The sequence below is a fragment of the Heterocephalus glaber genome, unplaced genomic scaffold (genome assembly GCF_053883595.1).
Source record: "Heterocephalus glaber isolate CG9 unplaced genomic scaffold, H.glaber_assembly_v1.0 deba00001826, whole genome shotgun sequence".
NCBI classification, from domain to species: domain Eukaryota; kingdom Metazoa; phylum Chordata; class Mammalia; order Rodentia; family Bathyergidae; genus Heterocephalus; species Heterocephalus glaber.
In genome coordinates, this window is record NW_028258489.1 from 302,719 (window position 1) to 324,442 (window position 21,724).

At 41.2% G+C, this 21,724-nt stretch overlaps 1 protein-coding gene across 4 annotated transcripts in view; it reads right to left on the minus strand.

The window, feature by feature from the left end:
• Positions 1-557: 557 nt before the first annotated feature.
• Positions 558-21,724, minus strand: part of Tbpl2 (TATA-box binding protein like 2) — a 34,577-nt gene continuing 13,410 nt past the window's right edge. For 2 of the 4 annotated variants that reach the window (XM_013067921.3, XM_021249233.2), the window contains 2 exons: positions 11,262-11,356; positions 558-1,165 (listed from right to left, as the gene is read on the minus strand). In XM_013067921.3, the coding sequence (XP_012923375.1) occupies positions 1,089-1,165; positions 11,262-11,356 (172 nt within the window). In that variant the 3' untranslated portion in view covers positions 558-1,088. Of the gene's footprint in view, positions 2,721-11,261; positions 13,183-21,724 lie in introns of all 4 variants that reach the window. The other 2 variants (XM_087204000.1, XR_002391312.2) reach the window with 2 other exon arrangements.

Here is a 21,724-nt window from a genome sequence, read left to right on the forward strand (position 1 = left end):
GGAAATGAGCATGAGTTTGTGCTTCAAAAAGTGTACACCGATCCTCAAGGACTTTCTACAGCAGCTGACCCCTCCAGCTGGGACTCCTCACGCTCGGTCCACACTCAAAGTCGCAGGTCTGCCTCCTGACGTAGGAGCCAGGTGTTGCTGTGAATGCTCCTTGGAGGGACACATCACTGTCTCCATAGGGGCTAGGAGACCCTGGAGTTCTGTGAGACTCCCTCCGTGAAACTTCACGTCCCGTTGTAAGACGCTGGTGATTACACAACCAGTGCCTCTGCTCCTCCATCCTCTGGGTCTTACCAGGTTTGTTTGTGATTAAATAGACTGTAAAACCAAGCAAAAACCAAAACTTCGCTATGCAAAATAAATTACCCGACCTGAACGGTTGCTGAAAGTTTAAGATTTTCAAGTGAGAAATAATTTCAAGGATCAGTGGACCTCCCATAGGATCCCACGGTGTGTGCTGCCTAAAAGGATAATTTCTTGGATCTTTTATTATTTTCTGGTCCTGGGGATTGAGCGCAGGGTCTTCGCATTGAGCTACATCCATAGTCTTTTTTTTTTTTTTTTTAACTTTTATTTTGAGACTGCGTCACCCAGGCTGGGTGGAACCCTCTGGCCTCAGCCTCCCAGAGTGCTGGTATCACATGTATGCGCCACCATGCCCAGCTACTTCAATATTTTAAAAGGCAAGACACATTAATTTATATTCCACTTACAGGATATTATATATAGTTTCTAGTTTATGTAGTTATTTGAAATTTCTATATATTGCTGTGTATTTTCAGCAAACACAAGTTAATGTTATTTAACAAAAGCAGAGCATTCATTTTAATGCTATCATATTCTAACAAGGCCCAAAATCTCTCATTCTGAATTTTTCAATTTTTAAAACATACAAGCATTATGAGTAAGAAATTGTTTTCATTTCTTAAACAGTTACATAGAATCACCATGTAATATGTCAAAATGTATTTATATTTGGACGTCTACATGGACGTCTACAATTAAAGGGAAAAGAATCCAGCTGTTTTTGTGCTGAACTTAATCACACATTCAAAACAGCATAATGTTGAATGATATACTCAAGCTTTTTTAAAACCTTTTAGAATAGGATAGATGTTTTCAAATGCTTCATAGATCTCAGAACGTTCTTTGGCACCTGTAAAGAAATCCAAGTTTACATAATCTTTAATATAAAAATATCAAAACAGCAACAAAATTTTCTTAACACTAAAATTTCATTGTGTTATCTCCAGATACTTTTTTTTTTTTTTTTTTTGACAGTGTTAGGATCAAACACAAGGCCTCACACATGCTGATACTTTCAAGTGCTCTACCACTGGGCTAATACCTCCAGCCTTCTCCAATCACTTTTAATATGATGACATCACTTTAGCCATATGGCTACTATAGCCATTTTTCCACAAAACAGACCCAGAGTTTTTCAATATTCACTCTGGGTATTGTCTTTAGCCACAGAGTGCTCATATTTTTTGTTTGTTTGTTTCATTTTTTGAGACAGGGTCCTGCTGTGTAGTCCAGGCTGGCCTGTAACTCACAGCAATCCTGCTTCAGCCTCCTAAGTGCTGGGATCACAGGCATACACCACCATGCCCGGCACAGTTCTCATATGAACTTAGTGATGTTATCACTAAGTGTGTCAGGAACATAACCCCACAGTGACTTTAGCACCTGTGGGCTCCAGCAAAAGGACTCTGTGATTCATTCATCTCTAGTTAACATCTTGATTCCCTAATACTAACAGATTTAGACAACATGTGACTCTTCTAGAGCTTTAAATTTTAGCATATGAGAAGGGATTAGAGGTGGGGGGAAAGCTGTACCCTAAAAAGCTGTAACCCTAGAGCCTTGGGTTCCAAGGGATTTTCAGCATACTTGTCTAGGAGTTGCAGGGATGGAAACACAAGACAGCCTCTGCCCCTGAGAAATGCCGTCAGTCTCCCTGATCTCTCACCACCAACCATCAACACTACTCTGCTTCAGAGGTGTGTAGGCAGGTTGTGCTGAGCAGTGCGGACTGCCAAGCTGTCCCCAGTCAGAAATGATTATCCGGCATTTTAGGGGCAGGAAGCAAAGAAGGAAGGAGGTTAATGAGAGGACTGTGAAAACTGTTAGTGTGGGAAATAGCTAAGGTTGATTAAGATTTTTTCCTTAAACCAGGTATAGTGATGCACGCCTGTAATCCCAGCACTCTAGGAGCCTGAGGCAGGAAGATCCCAAATTCAAACCCAACCCACACAACCCGGGGATTTAGTAAGGCCCTGTCTCAAAATTTAAACAGGGCTGTTGATGTAGCTCAGTGCAAAGATCCTGGGTTTAATCCCCAGTACCTCAACAAAGAACAGAACTACAAAATTGAATAATCTGAGAAGTGGTTATCTGGCTATCTGATTTAATCCCAACAGAATGGAGGAGGGAAGAAAATACCAAGAGGCAGATCAGATCAAGAGATTTGTGAGAAGCAGACAGAAATCAGAATTCAGAATCAAGGATGAGCTATTAATTATATACTTTTATTTTTTAAAAAGTGATAGCAAGATTGTGCACAATGCTGGTGAAGATGTAAAATGGAAAAGAATTAGGTGGCTCTTCAAGAAATCAGTTTCCACGTGATTGGCCCTTCTGCTCCTGCTTAGACTCCAGCTGAAGACGGTACCCACAGGAGTACAGGGGACCCTCAGGTTATGACCAGCCTGACATGAACAACTTGAGTTAATTAGGTTAATGGAAGATTCATCTGCCTCTTGTTATCTATAGCAAGTACCCAGGTAAACATCCAGATCTCAACTGTATTGACTTAAAACCAACCTGAGTTACAATCAGCCCTCAGGAACCGATCAAGTTCATAAATCAAGGGTCCACTGAAACTTAAACTTTCATTGCAGCTCTATTGGTAGTAACCAGAGAATAGAAAAGGCCCAAGTGCCCCACGCAATGCAAATGGATAAAAATGTGTAGTATATTCCTGCAATACTAGCCATAAAAAGGAATGGAATACAGACACATGCTACAACAGGGATGAACCTCAAAAACATGCTGAATAAAAAAAGTCAGAGACAAGAGACATGATTCCATTTATACAATATAATATATAATATTTATATAGGTAAATAGAGAAAATCAAGATTGCTATTTCCAGGGGCCTCGGGTAAGAGGGAAATATGGAGGAGCTGTTTGATGAGGGCCTGTATTTTTGTTGTTATTATTCCTTTGCTACTGAGTACTGAACTCAGGGTCTCTCACTGAAGTTATGTCCCCAGCCAGTTTTTAATTCTTATTTTAGACAAGGTCTCCCCTAAGTCACTATGTTGCCTGGGCTGCTGCTGAACTTGCAATTCTCCTGCCTCAGCCTGCCAGAGTGCTGGGATTATAAACATGTGCCACCACATCCAGCTGATGCTGGGTTTTATTTTAGAGCATGGGAAAATGTTTTAAATAGAGGTGGAGGTATATTTATAATGCACACAATGTACCAAATGCCATGGAACTGTTCACTTCAAAGTGATTAAATTTATGTAATGTGAATTCCACCTCAAATTTTAAATTATACACCTGTGGTGCCATATGCTTGTAATCCCAGCACTCAGGAGGCTGAGGTAGGAGGATTGCTGAGTTTGAGGACAGACTGGGCTACATAGTGACTTCAAGGCCAACCTGAACTACATAGGAAGATCCTATCTCAAAAAACAAACAAACAAAAAAGCTTCAAAGATTGAAGAGGAAGTCCTTATAAATTTACTTTCTTTTTTTGAGAGACAAGGGCAAAAATTACTCATCGCCAAAGAGTTTATTATTTGTGGTTCTCCACTGAAGGATGTAAAGTGAGGAAGAGGGTGAGATGTAGACACATGAGAAAGTCTGTACCTTTAGGGTAGGAAAAAACCCTTTTAAGTCTCAGGAGATTTTAGTCACTGCGCTAAAGTTTCAGTTTCTAAAGAGACTGGTTTTTTAGAAAACAGTGTGAGCAGGGAGTTGGAGAAGCAATAAATAAAGGAATGGGGAGGGGGAGGGGAGGGAAAGGAGAAGTAAAAGAGATCAAGAGCATATATATAATGATATATAATATATAGTTAGTTATATATATATACACACACACACTATAGATACACCAATTCCCTCCACAAATGCAATTATGTATTGCAAACATACTAATAATGTGCTCATTTCGGCAACACATACACTAAAACATATACTAATAAAAATAAAGATTCTAATAAAAGAAATTTTTTAAATTTAAAAAAAACTTATCAAAGAACTCCTTGCTCTAGCTTTAGGGACATTTTTGCCTTCTGGGTGTGTCCTCTGCAACCACCTTCTTGTTGAGAGAGTAAGCATAACACACACAAGCACCCAGCTCCCAAAACCCAGACCAGGGCTCTCTGCATTTGCTAGGGAAAGTGTGTCCAGTGTGCCAAATAACAAAGCCCTCCTTGCCAAGGATGTAGCTCAGTGGCACCTTGCCTGCCTCATAAGCAAGGTCCTGAGTTTAATCCTCAGTACCAAAAAAAAAAAAAGAAAAAAGAAACTTGTCAACAAAGCCCTCCACTTTCTTCCATAACACTCTCTAAACCATACCTAGAGCACTGCATCAAGCATAGAAAGGACACCTTCCCGAGTCCCCAGGGAGCAGGAAACACCACTACCAAAGAGGGAATGGATACTGCAGTGATCATTTCTGTCACAGAAAAATGACTGAGATGCCAGAGGGCAGCAGGGAAATTCCCTCGTACCATTTCCTCATTTCACTGATAGGGAACTGAGGTCCAAGAAATTGAAGTTACCTCAATTACAAAGTAGCAGCTGCAGGAGAAGAGCTCATGTATTCCATGTTTCTTCCTTTACAACTAAGCATCACCAACACTTGTAACTGGTCGTTAAATGAGGTGATTCCATTAATTTAGTCAAACTTTGTTTTTTGATGCTAGAGATGGAACCCTGCAAGGGCTTTACCACTAAATTCTATTCCCATCCCTAGTCAAACATTTCCTCAATGAAATCAGCATCAAAAACACAAAACATTTTTTTGGTTGGGACTGGGGTCAGGCTATCCTTGAATTTGCTCTGTAGCCCAGGCTGGCCTTGAACTCCCAGCGATCCTCGGTCCTCCTGCCTCGGTCTCCTGAGTGCTGGGATTGCAGGCGTGTGCCACACTCCTGGCTTAGTGTACCTATTCTGCAGTCTGTAACAACCGCCACTTTAGAGAGTAGGCACCCCTCCTGACCTTGGTGGCTGATGTAGAAATTCTGCGGCCTGGTGCATTGGAGAAAGGCCTGGCTTTGTGATCAAAAAGCTTAAATGCCAACTCTACCACTAACTAGCTTTTAAATAACTGAGAAATTACCTAACCTCTGAGCTAGTTTCCTTATCTATAAAAGAAGAATGGCAAGCCTTCCCATACAGTTGTTAGGCTAATATGAGCTAATGTTTTAGAAGTCTTTTGTAAACCACATTTTATCCACCTTAAGCCATTTTATTGTCCTTGAAAAATATACTCCAGGATTAGGGAGGCTGGGATGGCTGGTCCAGGTATACATGGTTTATACTTGGTTCTCTAAGAGTCGTTGTCATGGGATCTGTTTGTCTCCTTCACAAGAGCTGGCTGCCTGCCAGATGGGGAGTTTCTTCCTCAGTAACTAACCTAGTCCATGTGCCTAGTAGACACCCAAAGTTAAATATCTGTCTTTTGCGGATAAGGTTTGTAAGTTGATTCTCACCCCTTAGCTGGTCAGTGTATCAATTTCCTACACTACTGGCCACACATGGTGGTGCACGCCTATTATGCCACTCCTCAGGAGGTTGAAGCAAGTTTGAGGCCAGCATGGGTTACATAATGAGTTCAAGGACAGCCTGAACTACATAGAGAGACCCTGTCTTGCATGAACTTCCAATTCTATGCTAAGCCCAAGTCATAACTACACATCTTTTTTTTTATATACAAAAAATATTTTAATGCAGTACACAAAAGCATTAAACCCCACAAAGCGTTCTTCCTACAGTACAGCAACTCTCAGGGGGTGGGCAGGAGTGACCAACAAGGATGTTCCCTTCTCTCTGGTCCCTCACTCATGCACTTTGCCATTTCTTGTTGCCCTCTGACCTATGAATTTCCAAAAACCACTGATGAGCTGATTGAGGGGCACCCTTGGGAAAATGACCCAGCTTCTTAGTCCTTTATTTTGGATGAAAATAAGTAGACGTGAAGCATTTTAGTAAATCATCTTTACATTTATACTTTATATTCCTACTATTGAGGCAAGACAGCACAGCCAAATTCCATTTATGTGAGGGAAACATTTATGCCATGTGTGTAACACTGTTTCTATAGCCTCACACATTTTACAAATAAGAAAACCAAAGCAGAGAATTTAAACATCTCCAAGGGCACCCACTCATAAATAGTTGAGCCTGGTTTCAAATGGCCAAGTGGTCTCCTTGGCAACCATACCTGTTCACTTACTGCTAAGACAGCATTTATCTTTCCTTCAGCTGTTTGCCCAGATGTCTAATGCTGTGGGCCACAGCATCAAGTAGATGGCCATGCCTGAAGCCAGGCTGCCTACCTGCTCACTGTGCCGTTAGTAAGTCTCCCCACTGTCCCCATTTTATAGGTGGGGAGACTGAAGTTTTTTAAAATACAACTTGATAAGCCAGGTGTGGGGTTACACAACTATAGTCCCAGCACTTGGGAAGCTGAGGCAGAAGAATCACTGAGTTTGAGGCTAGCATGAACTACATAGCAAGACCTTGTCTCAAAAACACCCAAACACCTAATTAATTAAAGTACAACTTCATGTACCTCTGCAAAATCTCTAGCACAATGCCTGGCATATAAATGCCTGATACACGTTACCTCAGTATACATGATCTTCAAAAAAAGTTGGCATATTTGCTGCTTGTTGTACATACTCCAACAGAACCAAGCTAGGATATTAAGTGTATTGTGGTTTTATTATAGATAGATGAGCTAGGTAGAAATATTATAGGCAGTCAGATAGGGCTAGGTCCTCAAGAGGGTCAGGACAAAGGTGAAACACACCACAGTGGCAACCGGAGGAGACACATCGGCTGAAAACCAGGCCTCAAGATAAAGACAAGATGACCAGACCTACATACTTTCTCGAAGAACACTGGCCCTCATGAAGTTCCAATAGACATCAACCACCCCGGTGGGACCAGAGACTTTTGGACCCACTTCCTAGGAGAATCTGTTCTTTCCATCCATGCTTGTTATGTGACTTATTTTTTCCCAGTTGGACCACTGTTACCTAACTGACTACACTTGTAACTTGTTGGATGATCATGGCTGTGGCCCACATTGTACCCATGTGGGTTTCACCCTATAAAACTCTGTGGAGGGCCAGGGATTTAGCTCAGTGGCACTGCACCAGCCTCAAAAGTGCAAGGTCCTGAGTTCAATCCCCAGTACCAAAAAAAAAAAAAAAAAACTTCTGTCAAGTGGAATTCCCCAGGCTACCCACTGGGGACTCTTCCTGTCCTTCAGGAGCTTTCCTATCAATAAGTATCTTCCTACTCTTAACCTCCATTTTTCCTAGGATTCATTTTTCAATTTCTAGAGAGTAAGAACTCGGCATATCATACAGTTAACAGGTTGGGAGATATATTTCATATTTCATCTCTGGTATTATTTCCTGTAACAGTATGAGGGAAAGCATAGGTCTGAAATGTCATGCCAGCCACAATCACACAAGCACAAACCTGAGAAAATGGTGATTGGCTACTTCCTGTTGCCTTTTGGTTTCAGGGACCATGATTGAGTGAGACTCTAGCCCCAGACAAATAACATAACTAAAATATTCAGTTGTAGTCTTGGGCATGGTGGCTGCAGCTTTAGCACCCCAGGGGAGTAAAACAATTCTATGTGGGTAAATATTTTCAAAGACTCTGCAAGTGGCATACGATACAGTGGTTCAAAGTTGCCATGCATTTGTACTATGGGCATTGGTGTTCTGTGGTGCTTGCCTAGGGAAGGGTTGGGCTCCATTATTTCTATTGTCAGATGCCAAGGGAAATTGTAATTTTAACACTTGACTATTTTCTACGCAGAACGTATTTGTCCTCATAGGGACTTTGTTTTCAGAAGATAAGGTGCAGAGGACCTGGGCTTGTCATTGTGCCCAGGGTCACACTTGAGCCTCCAGTACCCCAGCAGAAACCCTGCTTGAACACCTCCAGCTTCTACTTAGAGACAGGGCAGCAGAGATCATGTTAGTACCTTCCCCCAGGTGTTTGTGTTACCCCAAATTGAGCCCCTGAGTTTTTAATCCCTTTGTAGATGAAAGAACCTAGATATCTAAGATTAAGGAAGAAGGACCATCTGTCTTTAAGGTTGAGGCTAAATAACCTAAACCATGAATATCTAGGCAAAGTGATTTAAGACAATATGGCATAAACTGGTGAAAACCACAATGGATAATCATCACTTCAGCAGTTGTCATGAAGTTACTTAACAGTACTAGGGATTGAACCTCACACTGTGCTACATACCCAGCCTTGACTTAAACTTAACAGAAGCAGAATTTGAATTTCAGTTAAAACCTCTCATCCCCTTCTTCACAAAAGTGGTGATCCACATCTTACAAGATCGGGGAAATTTAAATCTTCCTATTTTGTGTGGTTAACAAACATCAAGGGAAGTATATTTCTATTGACTTCAGTATTCCATGTTAATGACATTTTTACTTTTGTGATTTGAAACTCATAGCTGAGGCAGGGGGATTGCATGTTTGAGACCAGCTGGAGCAATTTAGCAATATTCTGTCTCAAAGTAAAATAAAAAGGACTGGGAGATGTAGCTCAGTGCTTAGCATTACAGCACTTTACCTAGCATGAGCAAGGCCCTGGGTTCAATACCTACTGTGGTAGGGGGAAAAAAATCTAGCCAATGTGTACATGAGAATCTTTTTGTTTTTTAATTTAGGATAAGTGGGAAAACTGATCTGAATTAAGGATATTTAAAGAAATACACAATAAGCTCAGCAAGATGGCACAGGCCTATAATCACAGATACTCAGGAGATAGAAGCAGAAGGATCCCAAGTTTGAGACAAGCCTAAGCAATTTAATGAGATTTTGTCTCAAAATTTAAAAAGGGGCTGGGGGAGTAGCTCAGTGCTTGCATATTGGTTTCATCTCCGGTACTGGAAAAAAACAACAACAACAACTAATAAACATCAAAAGAAGTTAACACAAATTACTGAGGCCAGGAACATGTTTGTCAGGTTGGCTGGTTATCTGGAGTGGGACATGGAAATCAGTTTGGTTCCTGCCATATTAACTTGGCACTCATTTTGGTAGAAAAAAGGAAAATGCATCAGACAAAACTAGATGAAAATAGCAAACATGAGTAGAATGGCATGGAAATAGGCCAACAATATCCCTTAAGAATTTAAAAAAAAAAGAATTTTTAAAAACCTTCTTATATTAAAAAATTCATAAAAGTAAGCTAACTGTAAAATGTCACAAATATAGCAAAGAATCACTATCTTTAAGATTATGGTGAACTCATACAAATCCCTAGGGGGAAAACTAATAAAACCTAAGTAGAGAAAATAATAAATTATGTATGTACTGTTTAGAAGAGATAAATGCTCAGCTGGGTGTGGTGGCACACACCTATAATCCCAGCACTTGGGAGGCTGAGGCAGGAGGATCTCACTGAGAGTTCCAGGCCAGCCTTGGCTACAAGATCAGCCTGAACTACATGGTGAAACCCTGATCAAAAAAAAAAATTTTTTTAAGAGAAAAGAGATAAAATGCTACCTATTGGATATGTTGAAAATGATCAATTTCTAGTCTTTTGGGGGGGGGGGGTAAGTGTGGATAAACCCTGGACCTTCCCACTGGGCTATTTCTCAAACACATTTTTTCACTTTTTTCCTACTCTTTTTTATTAGTTATACAGATTAATGGATTTCATTGTGGCAGATTTGAATATGCATACTTTGATCATTTTCACACACAGCGGTCACTTCCCTTGCTGTGCCCACCCCAGTTTCATATTTGAGAGGAGATACCAATATGTATATTTTGCTTATATCCATTGCCCCTATTATCTACCCTTACACCCCTTGCTCCTTCCTCTTATTCTCTTCTTGTCTAATCCCTGCCTGTTTTTATTTTTTATTTTGATACATGTTCTCGCTAGGACACCAAATTACCCAGGCTAGGTTTGAACATAGGATCCTCTAGCCTGAGCCTCTCAGAGTGCTGAGATTACAGGTGTGTACCACTATACTTGGTGATCGGTTTCTATTTCTGGTTACCAATGATGTTAACACGGTGAAATCATTTTCACTTACATAATTTAAAAAGTTTTCTTTTGTACCATTTTTATTGCTACTGAGGGATTAGTAAAAGATACTTAGTTACATTGCTGGGACACAGGATATAGAAGAAGTATATCTCCTTCAAAGAATTTGGCAGTTTGGAAATGGTCATGTCTTTAAACACAAGTTCCATTTCTGAGCATGCAAACTAAGAAAATAATTCTCCACATGTAAAAATAACCAAATGTTTATGCTATTTATAAGAAGCAAACAAAGAGAGACTATTCAAGAATCAGACAAAGGAGACTAAGTTTGATTCCATGACCTCTGTAGAACAGAGGTCAGAAAATGTAGTCCTGCTGACCAGAGTCAGCCTGCTGACTTTTTGTTAACCTTTAAGCCAAGAATATTTTTATATTTTTAAGTGGTGGGGAAAGGAGATTAAAAAAAAGACCACTATTATGTGACACACATAAGAATTCACACTTCAGAGCCCACTCCTTCATGTGAGATCCATGACTGTCCCTGCTCTGCAGAGGTGCAGGTCAGTAGTCCAGCAGAGACCCTGTGACCCACAGAAAATGTCTGCAGACCTCTTTGAACACTGTACAGCCACAGAAAGCCTTCATTTGAAAGTCTTAACAATCAGGTTGTATGTGTTATTTATAGTGGTTGATAAAAAGGCAGGATGTAAGGTGTGTGTGTATGAAAGTGACATAAAATGTTTCAGAAATTGGGATTTTCAATTTTCCAGAATGTTACTACATAATGGTGAACAATGCTATTTAAAAGGAAAAGCAGGGGCCTGGGATTTAGCTCAGCAGTTCTATCACCTGCCTTGAAGGTGAAAGGTCCCAAGTTCAATCCCTGGTACCAAAAAAGAAAAAAAGGAAAATAGCTCATAGCTATTAAATTTTATGAAAGTCAGAAAAAAATCTTTAGAACTTACCTGTCAACACAACTTTTCCAGATACAAAGATAAGCAACACAATTCGTGGTTTTACCATTCTATAAATAAGGCCAGGAAACAGTTCAGGTTCATAACTATTAAGACAGAAAAAGAAAAAGTTAAAAATAGCACTATTCATCTATATTTCCAAAACATTCAAGACCCAGTATATTATAACTGCATATCATAGTGGTTGTAAATAAGTACTGTGTTACCAAAACCCTTTTAGCTATCTTGATAAAAAAAAATAGTGCTGAGTGTAGATATTTTTATTTTTCACTTGTTGCTTGGCATGAAACCCAGAGCCTCACACACATTCTTCCTCAAGCTACATTCCCAGCCCTGAGTGCAGACAGTATGGAAGTCAAGAACAGAATTTTTGGTTATATTATTTTTCATTTATAAGCCACCTGAGGCTATTAGGAGCTGAGGTTATCTTATCAGAGTTAATATATCATGATATTGTTGGTTTAATGTTCTCTATCTTCAATCAAAAGCCTGCCAATGTAAACAGGTTTTTCTGAGATTTTACCATTTCCCAATAATAAATATATTTTGTAAGCATTTATAAGTTCTTAAACATTTTTAGCAGATAGAACCTGAAAAGAATTTCTAGACCACAGCCATTTGTTTTTGAATGTTTGCTATATGAGGTATGATTGAAAAATACGGTTATGTATAAAATGTATATGTATATAAACATTATATATGTATAATGTATAAAACTTTAAAAATTTTGTATTATAGTTGAAAGACACACTGTCATTAATCCCTGTGTAAATACTCTCCTTAGCTTCAAATATACTTAACTCATTATTCTTGTCTCTTTCTGAAGCAGTTTGGGAAATCCCCTTTCAGGATGTCTTTAGTTGTGCTGTTGTGGCTGAGTCAATGTCCTCAGTCCATTTTTTATTTTGCTTACATTCTTGTATTGGTACATTTTAGGTATACATTTACATTTATCATTGGGTGTCCTCAGTCAATGTAAAGCATTTATCCTTCACAATCATATTCATTTTAGGGCAGAGCCAGAAGCTGCACAGGGTCAGATATTTTTATTTGACAGAAATTGCTGTAAACGTTTTGCATTGATTCGGAATATCAGAGCAACCACAAAAAGACACTTATGAAAGAGGATTTCCAGAACTCTTTAGAAAGTGATAAGAAAGATGGCATAAGTATGTTCAACATGTGGAGGAGAATTCTGAGGAAGATGAATGGCAATGTGTCTTTCAGTATAATAATTTTTTTATTTTTAATTAAAACATTCACCATAGTTTTTATCACACCTTGTACAAAGAAAGACAAACTATTGCAAGATTGTAAAATTTAGAACTTGTTCCTCTAAATAGTAATTTATTTATGTCCACGCTTAAATGTAAGCTGGCTTCTCCATGGAGCAAAGGATGATGGAGCTAAAAAACTAGTTCTCCATACCCCCACTCAGGAAAGAGGACAAATTCCTAAAAATGGTGCCAGAGCCTCCCAAAATGAACCCAGGAGGTGAAAGAAGGCTAACAAAATAAAGTTAGTCTCAAACAATGGCTAATAGAACAGAGAGAAGAAAAGAAATCTGAGAGATGGAAAATGATAATGCACATGAATCTTTGCACTGAAAGGGTGAATCCAAATGACGTGGGAGATCTCTATTTGGTTCTGCAATGAATAAAGCCTGTGTGCATCCACAATGTTGTGAGGTGACCTTCTGAAGGATACGGGGGTCTAATGTAGGTGGAGCCTACATTCCTGTGCTTTCTGTGCCAGCACTCAGCCTTAGTGAAGAAGCCCACCAAGACTTCCTCTTGCTGTCCACTTGGCAGCACTAGTAGAGGGCCTGGAAGATCCACTGGGCCAGGAAAATGATGGCTTGGGGGGCAGAAGAATTTCATCTGATCTGATCTTCAAACTAAATCTTAGGACACTAAAATAGAGAAAGAGAAAGACTTTGGTACAAAAATGATGGTGAACTCCATTTGCTTTCAAAATACTGGTTTTAAAGTAACCAAAATAATGAACAGATTAGAGATTTACGTTATCATCTGCCTCTTGGTAAAAGAGGGTTGAGGCAAAATAAATGCATAGCTTTGGTTAAGGATAGTGAACATCTCAGAGATACTGAATATATCATACACTTCCCAATTTTGTTAACAGTGTCTTTCTGCTCCTTTTATCTTATTCAGACTACTGGGATTAGGGCGGTGCCAAACCAATCACTCACGTGTAATGGTTTAGTAATCACACACCCTTAATTCTGGCATCAGACACTCTAGATTCACCCACCTATGACTACATGAGGATTTGGAGGGATATCTAGACCCAAACCATAATAATTCCACCCCTGGCCCCCCAAAGACTCATTATATTCCTTTACACAAAGGCATTTAGTCCATCTCTAAGATTTGCCAAAGTCCTAACAGTTTCAGCATTGCTGAAAAGTCCAAAGTCTCTGAGATTTAAGGCAAATTCTTAGCTACAACCCCCTATACAAATGAAAAGAAAGTTAAATCCTTCCTACATACAATGGCACAAGATAAACATTACCTCAAAAGGTACAAATAGGGGGACACAAAGAAATGGGACCAAGGCAAGATCAAAATTCAGCAGGGCAAACATGGTCTCATAGTTCATGTGCAGTATCCAAGGCAATCTGGGGTGAAATCTGAACTCCAAAGAGGTTGGGTGGCCTCGCCCCTGTGGTACTTCTGGTAGCTATAGCTCCCGTGGCTTCTCTCTTGGGCTGGTTCTGCTCCCTTCTTGCAGTTTTCACGAGACAGTCCACACTCCTGGCTTCTCCAAACTTCTGGGGTCTCCACTGCACCTTCAGCTTCACACTCACAGCCTCACCCACGGCCCTCCCGGGCCCTGCCTGCCTCCCAGGCCTCCTTCTGAAATCTGGTGGAGCCTTCCGGACCCTGCCACTCTTCCATTGTGCATGCGTCTATGACCAGCACCATGTGGATGACGCCAAGGTCTGCTGTCAGCTGGAGCAGTAGCCAGGCTTCTCTCGTGGCTGTAGGGGTTGAATGCCTGGATCACTGAGCACTCTGAATCCAATTCCAAGGAACAAGTTCTCTAGGGCCGCAATTCTGGAACATGGTGCTCTGGGGCTCCTCAAAGCAGTCTTTCACTTTTGCAATTTTGGGGCTGCAAAGGGTGGGTTCCTGCTGCTTCTTGTGATACCCTCAGGCCATCTTTTCTATTCTCCTGTTACCAATCAAGATCTTTTCTGCTCCATCTTTGCAGGCTAAAACTTTACTAGAGCTACCTTCTGGCCAAACTCAAAACATTTTAAATCATTCTGCTGGGCTTTTTGCTCTTGATTTTAAACACAGATCTGACTAAAAGCCTGCAACAGCAGCTGTGCCACAGCCTCAACATCAGACTGCCTTGAAATTTCTTCTGTGAGACTGATTAGTCTGTCACCCTTAATCTCACTCTCAGGCAAAGTCTCTGGACATTAGCAAAATGCAGACAAACTTTCTGCCAAGCCATAAAACACATTGTCTGGAGTCCAACAGCCAATGTAGTCCTTCTTCCAGCTGAAGCCTCCTGAGCCTAATCTTTACCACCTTTCTGCTCTTCTGAGCTCTGACTAGAATGTCCCATACAGAACAGCCTAAGGCATTCCAGTAGCTGTTTTTTCAGCCCCCATCTCTGAATCTTTCCTAATTCTTCCCCTTCCAACAAGCCAGTTCCAAAGGCTCTTGAGCCACATGGCCAGGTAATTGGCCAGGTTCGGTACTTCTCTGGTACCAAATTTCTGTTAGTTACTTTTCTCTCATTGCTGACACAAAATACCTGACACCCAAAGTTAAAGGGGAAAGGGTTTACTTACTCAAAGTTTGTAGAGGTTTCGGTCCATGTCAGCTGTCTCCAAGACGGAGTGGCACATGGCAGAGGGGCATCGCAGAGGAGAAACAGTTCGTGGTGCCCACACAGTAGCAAAAATGGGAACCTCCCAATTTCTTGGCCAACCTAACTTTGACTCATTGTTCAGTTCCCACCCTCAGAAGTATTCCTTGACCTCTCCCCACCCTCAGTTACATTAAGTACCCTGCTTAGAGTCCCACAGTACTCTCAAGGGCCTATTTCACCATTATCATTATTAACATGTCTGGCTTTCCTTTTAGACAGTGAACTCTCCATGGTCAGGGGCTATGACTATATAGCTTTCCAGTATCATCCTAGAATCTGCCACCTAGTACAGTAGTCACCTAGAGTTTGTGTGTGTGCTACTTGGGGATTGAACACACAGGGCCTTCACAATGAGCTACTGGCCCACCCCACCCTCCTTTTTGAGACAGGATCTTGCTAAGTTGCTCAGGCTGGTCTCAAACTTTTGATCTTTCTGCCTCAGCCTCCCAGAATGCTGGGATTTCAGAAGGATGCCACCATGCCTGTCTAGGTTTCATCATTTAACTTGCTATGTAGTTCATGCTGGCCTTGAACTCACTATGTAGCCAGACAGCAATCCTCTGGCCTCAGTCTCCTGAGTGCAGGAATTAGATATGTGCCACCACACCTGGCTATAACAAATACTTATCAACATGTTTAATTAAAAATTGAACAAAACAGGGAAATGCGTATAGAAAACAGGACGATCATGGCAAAGAAAAATTGATGAAGAAAGTTCCCAGGTATGATAGAAATCCTTAGGTGCTGATAACACAAATACACAGGACCTGGGGAATTAAACGAACTTCAGATTTTAATGTAATGCAAAATTCACCTGATATTTATAACTGATGTATGTCATATTCCCCATAGATTTACAGGTCTTTCTCTGCTGGGAACGAGGCATTTAAAAAATCTCCCAATATCAAGAATACTCATGCTGGAGTTATCTATAACCTGAGGATGAAAGCCAGATGGAGCGCATTCAGGGGAGGCAAAAATGAGACTAGAAAGAGACAGCTAAGGGAAAACAAAGACAATGCCCTGGCCAAATGAAAAAAGATGACTGAGCTGACAAAACCAGCCCATGAGGAACACAGAACTGGAATAAGCCCATTTCAAGTGGCTGAAACCATGCACCTAATGAAGTCTCATGGGGCCCTACTGGAAAGTCTCAGAAGCTAGAAATGGTCACAAGAGCACTTCTAGTCCACCCTTAAATCTGCTCTACAAAGTATGTACTGTTGATTAAATGAACAAAAACAGGGAAAATTGCACTCATCATTTTAGAGCCCTAAGTTTGGTGTAGACATACAAATTAGAGGCAGACACAGCCCTCTATGACCAGCAAAAATTAGTTTTAAGGGCCAGGGATTTAGCTTCGTGGTTCGACTGCCTGCCTCGCAAATGAAAGGACCCGAGTTTGATCCCCGGTACCAAAAAAAAAAAAAAAATTAGTTTCAAGAAAGGTACACTGAAGGCCCATGACTTGAGAGTCAGCAGGATAACATGACTTACTGTTAGCACTCTTAAAAATGAAGGATTTACTATTAACCTATAAATTACCCTACAATTGAAGAAGATAAAAGATACCTAAAGAGGCAGTATTTTTGCATGGAACACAGAGAGAGCTTCCCAGTGAGCTCAGGCTTTTTTTTTTTTTTGAAGGGTCTACATAGTTCAGGCTGGCCTTGAACTATGTATCCCAGGCAAGCCTCAAACTCATGGTGATCCTGCCTCCTCGTCCCAAGGGCTGGAATTATGGGCATGTGCTATCATGCCCAGTGGTCAGGCTTTTTAAAAATGGTGTAGAGGGGAGAAATGAAATGGTAGTGTGGTGAGTGGTAGCAAAATTCATTCTTTTCAAGATCCAGAATCCAGGCACTGGAAAATAACTTGTCAAAGAAAAAAAGACAAGCAGACCACCAGGAATCTTGAAAGAAAAAAATTAGAAGCTACAGAAGTTGGAAAGGTGGTCCACAATGCAGGAAAAAGCAGGAAACAATTTGAACTGTATCCCTGGCTCCTGCAGCTCACAGGGAAGGGACCAGGGGCCCTCAAAAGCAAGGTAAGCACCCAGGGCTGGGAAATCCAGGGAGAAACAGCAACAGAGTCAACAGGCTTTGTGAACTGCAAAGCAGCATGGGGTTTTGTTCCCACGGTACCCCTCCCACACTGTGAAGAGCCAGAGAGGAATGCACGTACAGGCGCCCACCATCTTGCCGAGAGTCCTTCAGGAGGCAGCAATACGAGAAGGGTATTCTTTCAATCCGTGATTCAGAACAACTAAAAGGCAATTTCACTTCAGGGCTCCCAGTTTTGTTCTCCCACAGTGACTAGGTGAGAGGCATTCACAGGGGATAGCCACAGACAGGGAACAGGCTAGAAACATCCCCTGAAAAATAGAAACTCAGGGCAGGAAGGACACAGCCCCAACCGGCCCGACCGGCCCCACCTCTCTGGGGAGAAACCAGACCCAGCTCACGTTGCAGTCAGAAACAGCCGGGTCTAAAAGTGCCTGCTGCCATTAAATCCTTGAACCCTTGTCCTGCTGCCTGTGTCCAACACAGATCTGAGGTCTAATTGCTTTCCCTATCCACCAACATGAGCAAGGACATGTCTCAGCATGGACATTGCCACAGCCTGGGGGAAACGGGCCTCTGAAATAGGGGTGCACATCACAGACCCACAGGATGTAAGGCAGTCAGAGGAAACAGACTTGAACTCCAAAGTATGGGTCCGAGAAGGAAACCATTCCTTCAAAAATACAAAGAAAAAAATGTATTTGCACTCATTTTCTTTTTTCCTCTCTTCTCTTACTTTTCCCCCCTTTTAATTTTTCTATTTTTATTCTTTCACCATCTAGTTATCCTTTATCTAATTCTACAAGTACCCTTCTACTCTATAATAGGGTCCTTTCCTCATTTTTCTCTCTTCATCTCCTCTTGCTTGATTTTTCTTTTCTTTTCTTTTCTTTTCTTTTTTTTTTTTTTTTTTGGTACTGGGGAATCTGCCTTAGGACCTTGCAGTTTCAAAGCAGGCAGCAGAACCACTGAGCTAAATCGCCGGCCCAACAAAGCTGATTTTTTTTTTTTTTTGTACTGGTGATTGAACTCAGGACCTTGCACTTGCAAGGCAGGCACAGCACCACTGAGCTACATCCCCAGCTCCTCTTGATTTTTCAGATTTTTCTTCTTGCATTCTCCTGTGTCCTAAAACCCTTTATCTTTATATTCAGCACAGCCATTAAGCTTTATGAATCTATAGATAGTTATGTAACAAGTGTTGAATTCTTTCCTATTAGTGTAGATATAGTTATATTTTGTAGATATTTGCTGTATGTCAATATTTGGTTTTCCTTAAGGTTTATACTACAATTGTAGGCTTCTTTTCTAAGGTTAAGGGTTGAACATTACTGGTTCTTATGTCCATATCCATTTGTCTTGGATGATATTACTGTTGCTGATTACTTGATATTGTCCAGAATGCATAATCATTGCTATTAATAGGTTTTTCACTGTGAAAACCTGGATTACCAGTCCCTGGATTACCTTTGTGACATGAATAATACTGTGGGCTGTTCCTGGAAAGTTGGGTACTGGGCCAATGACATCATATCCCCTCCCATATTAACAAAGGTGATCAGATCTTGGAACAGGGCAGAGGGCTATGGTTAGACATGCCCCGAGTATATCACTGAAAAGCAGACCAAAGAGATCTCTGTACGGTAATGCCTCAGCTCACAAATGCTTCTGTTCCCAAATAATTTGGTTCTCAAACCGAAGCATTTGGCAAAAGCTTGCCTCCATTTGCAAACTCCTTATCAGGTGACAAACACAGCCGTGACCATCTTCCCCTCTGACTCATGATTGCACCTTCCTCTAGTTGACATCACAGTCACAGACAGACCTGTGCACATTTGTTGCAAAGTCCTTTTGTGTACTCTCTATTACATACAGTACTGTACAGTCCTATTCAATCTAGCATGGCTCCAAAGACAGTGAGGACTGAGCATGGTAGTAAAAGAAAGTGCAGAGCGGTGATGAAGGTAACAAAAATGTGCAGAGTGGTGAGGAAGGTGACAAGAAAGTGCAGAGCAAGAATAGTAAAAAGGCTTTGAAGAAAACCATTGAATTGAAGAAGAAAATTGTAGAAAAGCATGAGTGTACCATTTGTGTGACTGATCTGGCCTCAGAGTACAGGATGCTGAAGTCTACAGTCTCAACTATTTTGAAGAGTAAAGACGCCATCAAAGGAACTGATTGGCAAAAGGAATAATGACATTAACCAAGCACAGGACACAAGTGCTAAAAGAGGTGGACAAATTTTTGTTAATGTGGTTGAATGACAAACAGCTGGCAAGTGATAGCATTAGTGAAGCTATGGTCTATGAAAAAGCCAGAAAATTGCACAGTGATTTCATGCAAGAAAACCCCTCTACAAGGGCAACAAGTGGTAAATTTTAACCCAGTAGAGGGTAGTTTGATAAATTCCACAAGAGAAGTGGCAGCCATATATGATAAGACATGGTGAGGTTCCAGTTTTGACAAGGCTGCTCAGAAGCCTACAAGAAAGAATTCACAGAATTTATGAAGGCAGAAGGACATATCACTGAGCAAGTGCTCAACTGTGATGAAACAGGACTCTTCTGGAAGAAGATGCCTAACAAAACTTATATCATGCAAGAGGAAAAGGCACTGCAAGGGCAAAACCCATGAAGGACAGATTGACCCTTTTGCTGTGTGCAAATGTAAGTGCTGATCTGAAGATTAAGCCACTACTGGCGTACCATTCCTAGACCCCTAGTGCATTCAGATAACAGACTGTAAACAAGGCCAGACTCCCTGTTATGTGAAGAGCAAGTGTGAAAGCTTGGGTCACAAGGCAGTTGTTCATAGAATGGCTGCACAAAGTTTTCCCACCCATCATCAAGAAATAGCTTTCTGGGCTGGTGATGTAGCTCAGTGGTGCCTGGCCTGCATGGCAAGTTCAAGGTCCTGAGTTCAATCCCTGATACTGCAAAACAAAACAAAATGTATATTAGGTAATGTGAAATAGGAAGAAAAGGGGCAAAGGGGAAGGAAGTGGGAGGGCTAGGGGAAAGGATAGAAGGGAATGAGATTAATATGAGAAAATGGAAAAATAGGAACAAAATCTTTGTAAATAGGGAGGAATGGAGGGGTTGAAGGGAGGGATGGGCAAGGGTGAAAAATAAGAACCAAGAGAGATTATGTAAAGGTGCGAATTTCCAATGATGAATGTCATTATATTGTGCACCTAAAATGTACCAATGATTAAAATGAATAATCAATAATGCAAAATAGGAAGAAAAGGTCCAAAGGGGTAGGGGTAGTGGGAGGGGCAGGAGAAAGGAAAGCAGGGAAAGGAAAAATGCTGAAAAATGGAAAAAGTGGAAATAAAGTCTTTGTAAATAGGGAAGGGTGGAGGGGGTGAAGGGAGGGCTAGGAATGGGGAGAAAATAAGAACCAAGATGCATTATGTAAAGGTACAATTCCCAATGAGAAATGTAATTGTGTTGTATACCTACAATGTACCAATAAAAGAATTTAATACAAAAAAAAATGTAGGAGAGATCTCTGCCCAGTACTAGTGGGCTATGAGTGGCACATGCTTCTTGCCTTCCCTAATTCGGCTATATTGTTTTATATCAAGAGACAGGGATGGGGATTTAGCTTAGTGGTTCCACTGCCTGCCTCACAAGCATAAGGTCCCAAGTTCGATTCCTGGTACCAAAAAAAAAAAAAAAAATCAGACTGAAGCCCTGCATGACTCAAATGGGCATGTCAGCTAGCAGAGTTAGGCTAGTATTGCTCCTTTGCTAATGGCTGGCCTGTGAAGTGGCAGGGCCCTGCTAAGTTGCTTGCAGCTGAGGTCAGCATGACCTCAATTAAAATCTTTTCCCCTGAATTATTGCTTCTCACTGACCTTGTAGGTCGCTTGCTAATTGTGCCTGGTACCAGCGCACGTTTCTTCTATCCTAGCAAGATAAGCAGTGCCGACTCCCTGACACCCCTGCCTGGTGCCATCACGCCAGGTGTCTGGCAGTAATTCGCTAGATGCCTTCAAAACTCCCTAGCTCCCTCTTGCTTCTCATGATTCTATTCAGTAAATATTGGATGTGCTTGGGGGCTTTTGTCTTTGCTGCCATCAGCAGCACTGACCATGACCCAAGACTTAGCTTCACTGTAAGTCTTGTTTCATCTATGCTTTAACCTTCGCCAGTGCTGTGGCAGCTCACAGGAGGCTGGGACCTACTGCAGGAGTCTCCAGTGATGTCCACTTCCCCTGACCCTTACAACAAAACAAAAACAAAAACAAAAAAAGAAATGTCTTCCTGACAACTAACTGCCTGAAAAGTGCCTTCTTCTGATGGCAGTGCCCTGGCACGCTCTCTGGCCTTGATGGATGACATGGACAGTGAGTATGACTTCATAAAGGTTAAGTTCCTCCTTCCAACACAACACCTCTTCTGCAGCTCATGGACCAGCAAGTCATCTGCATCTTTAAGAAGCCATACACAAAGACATTTTTCATCAGGTGTTTTAATA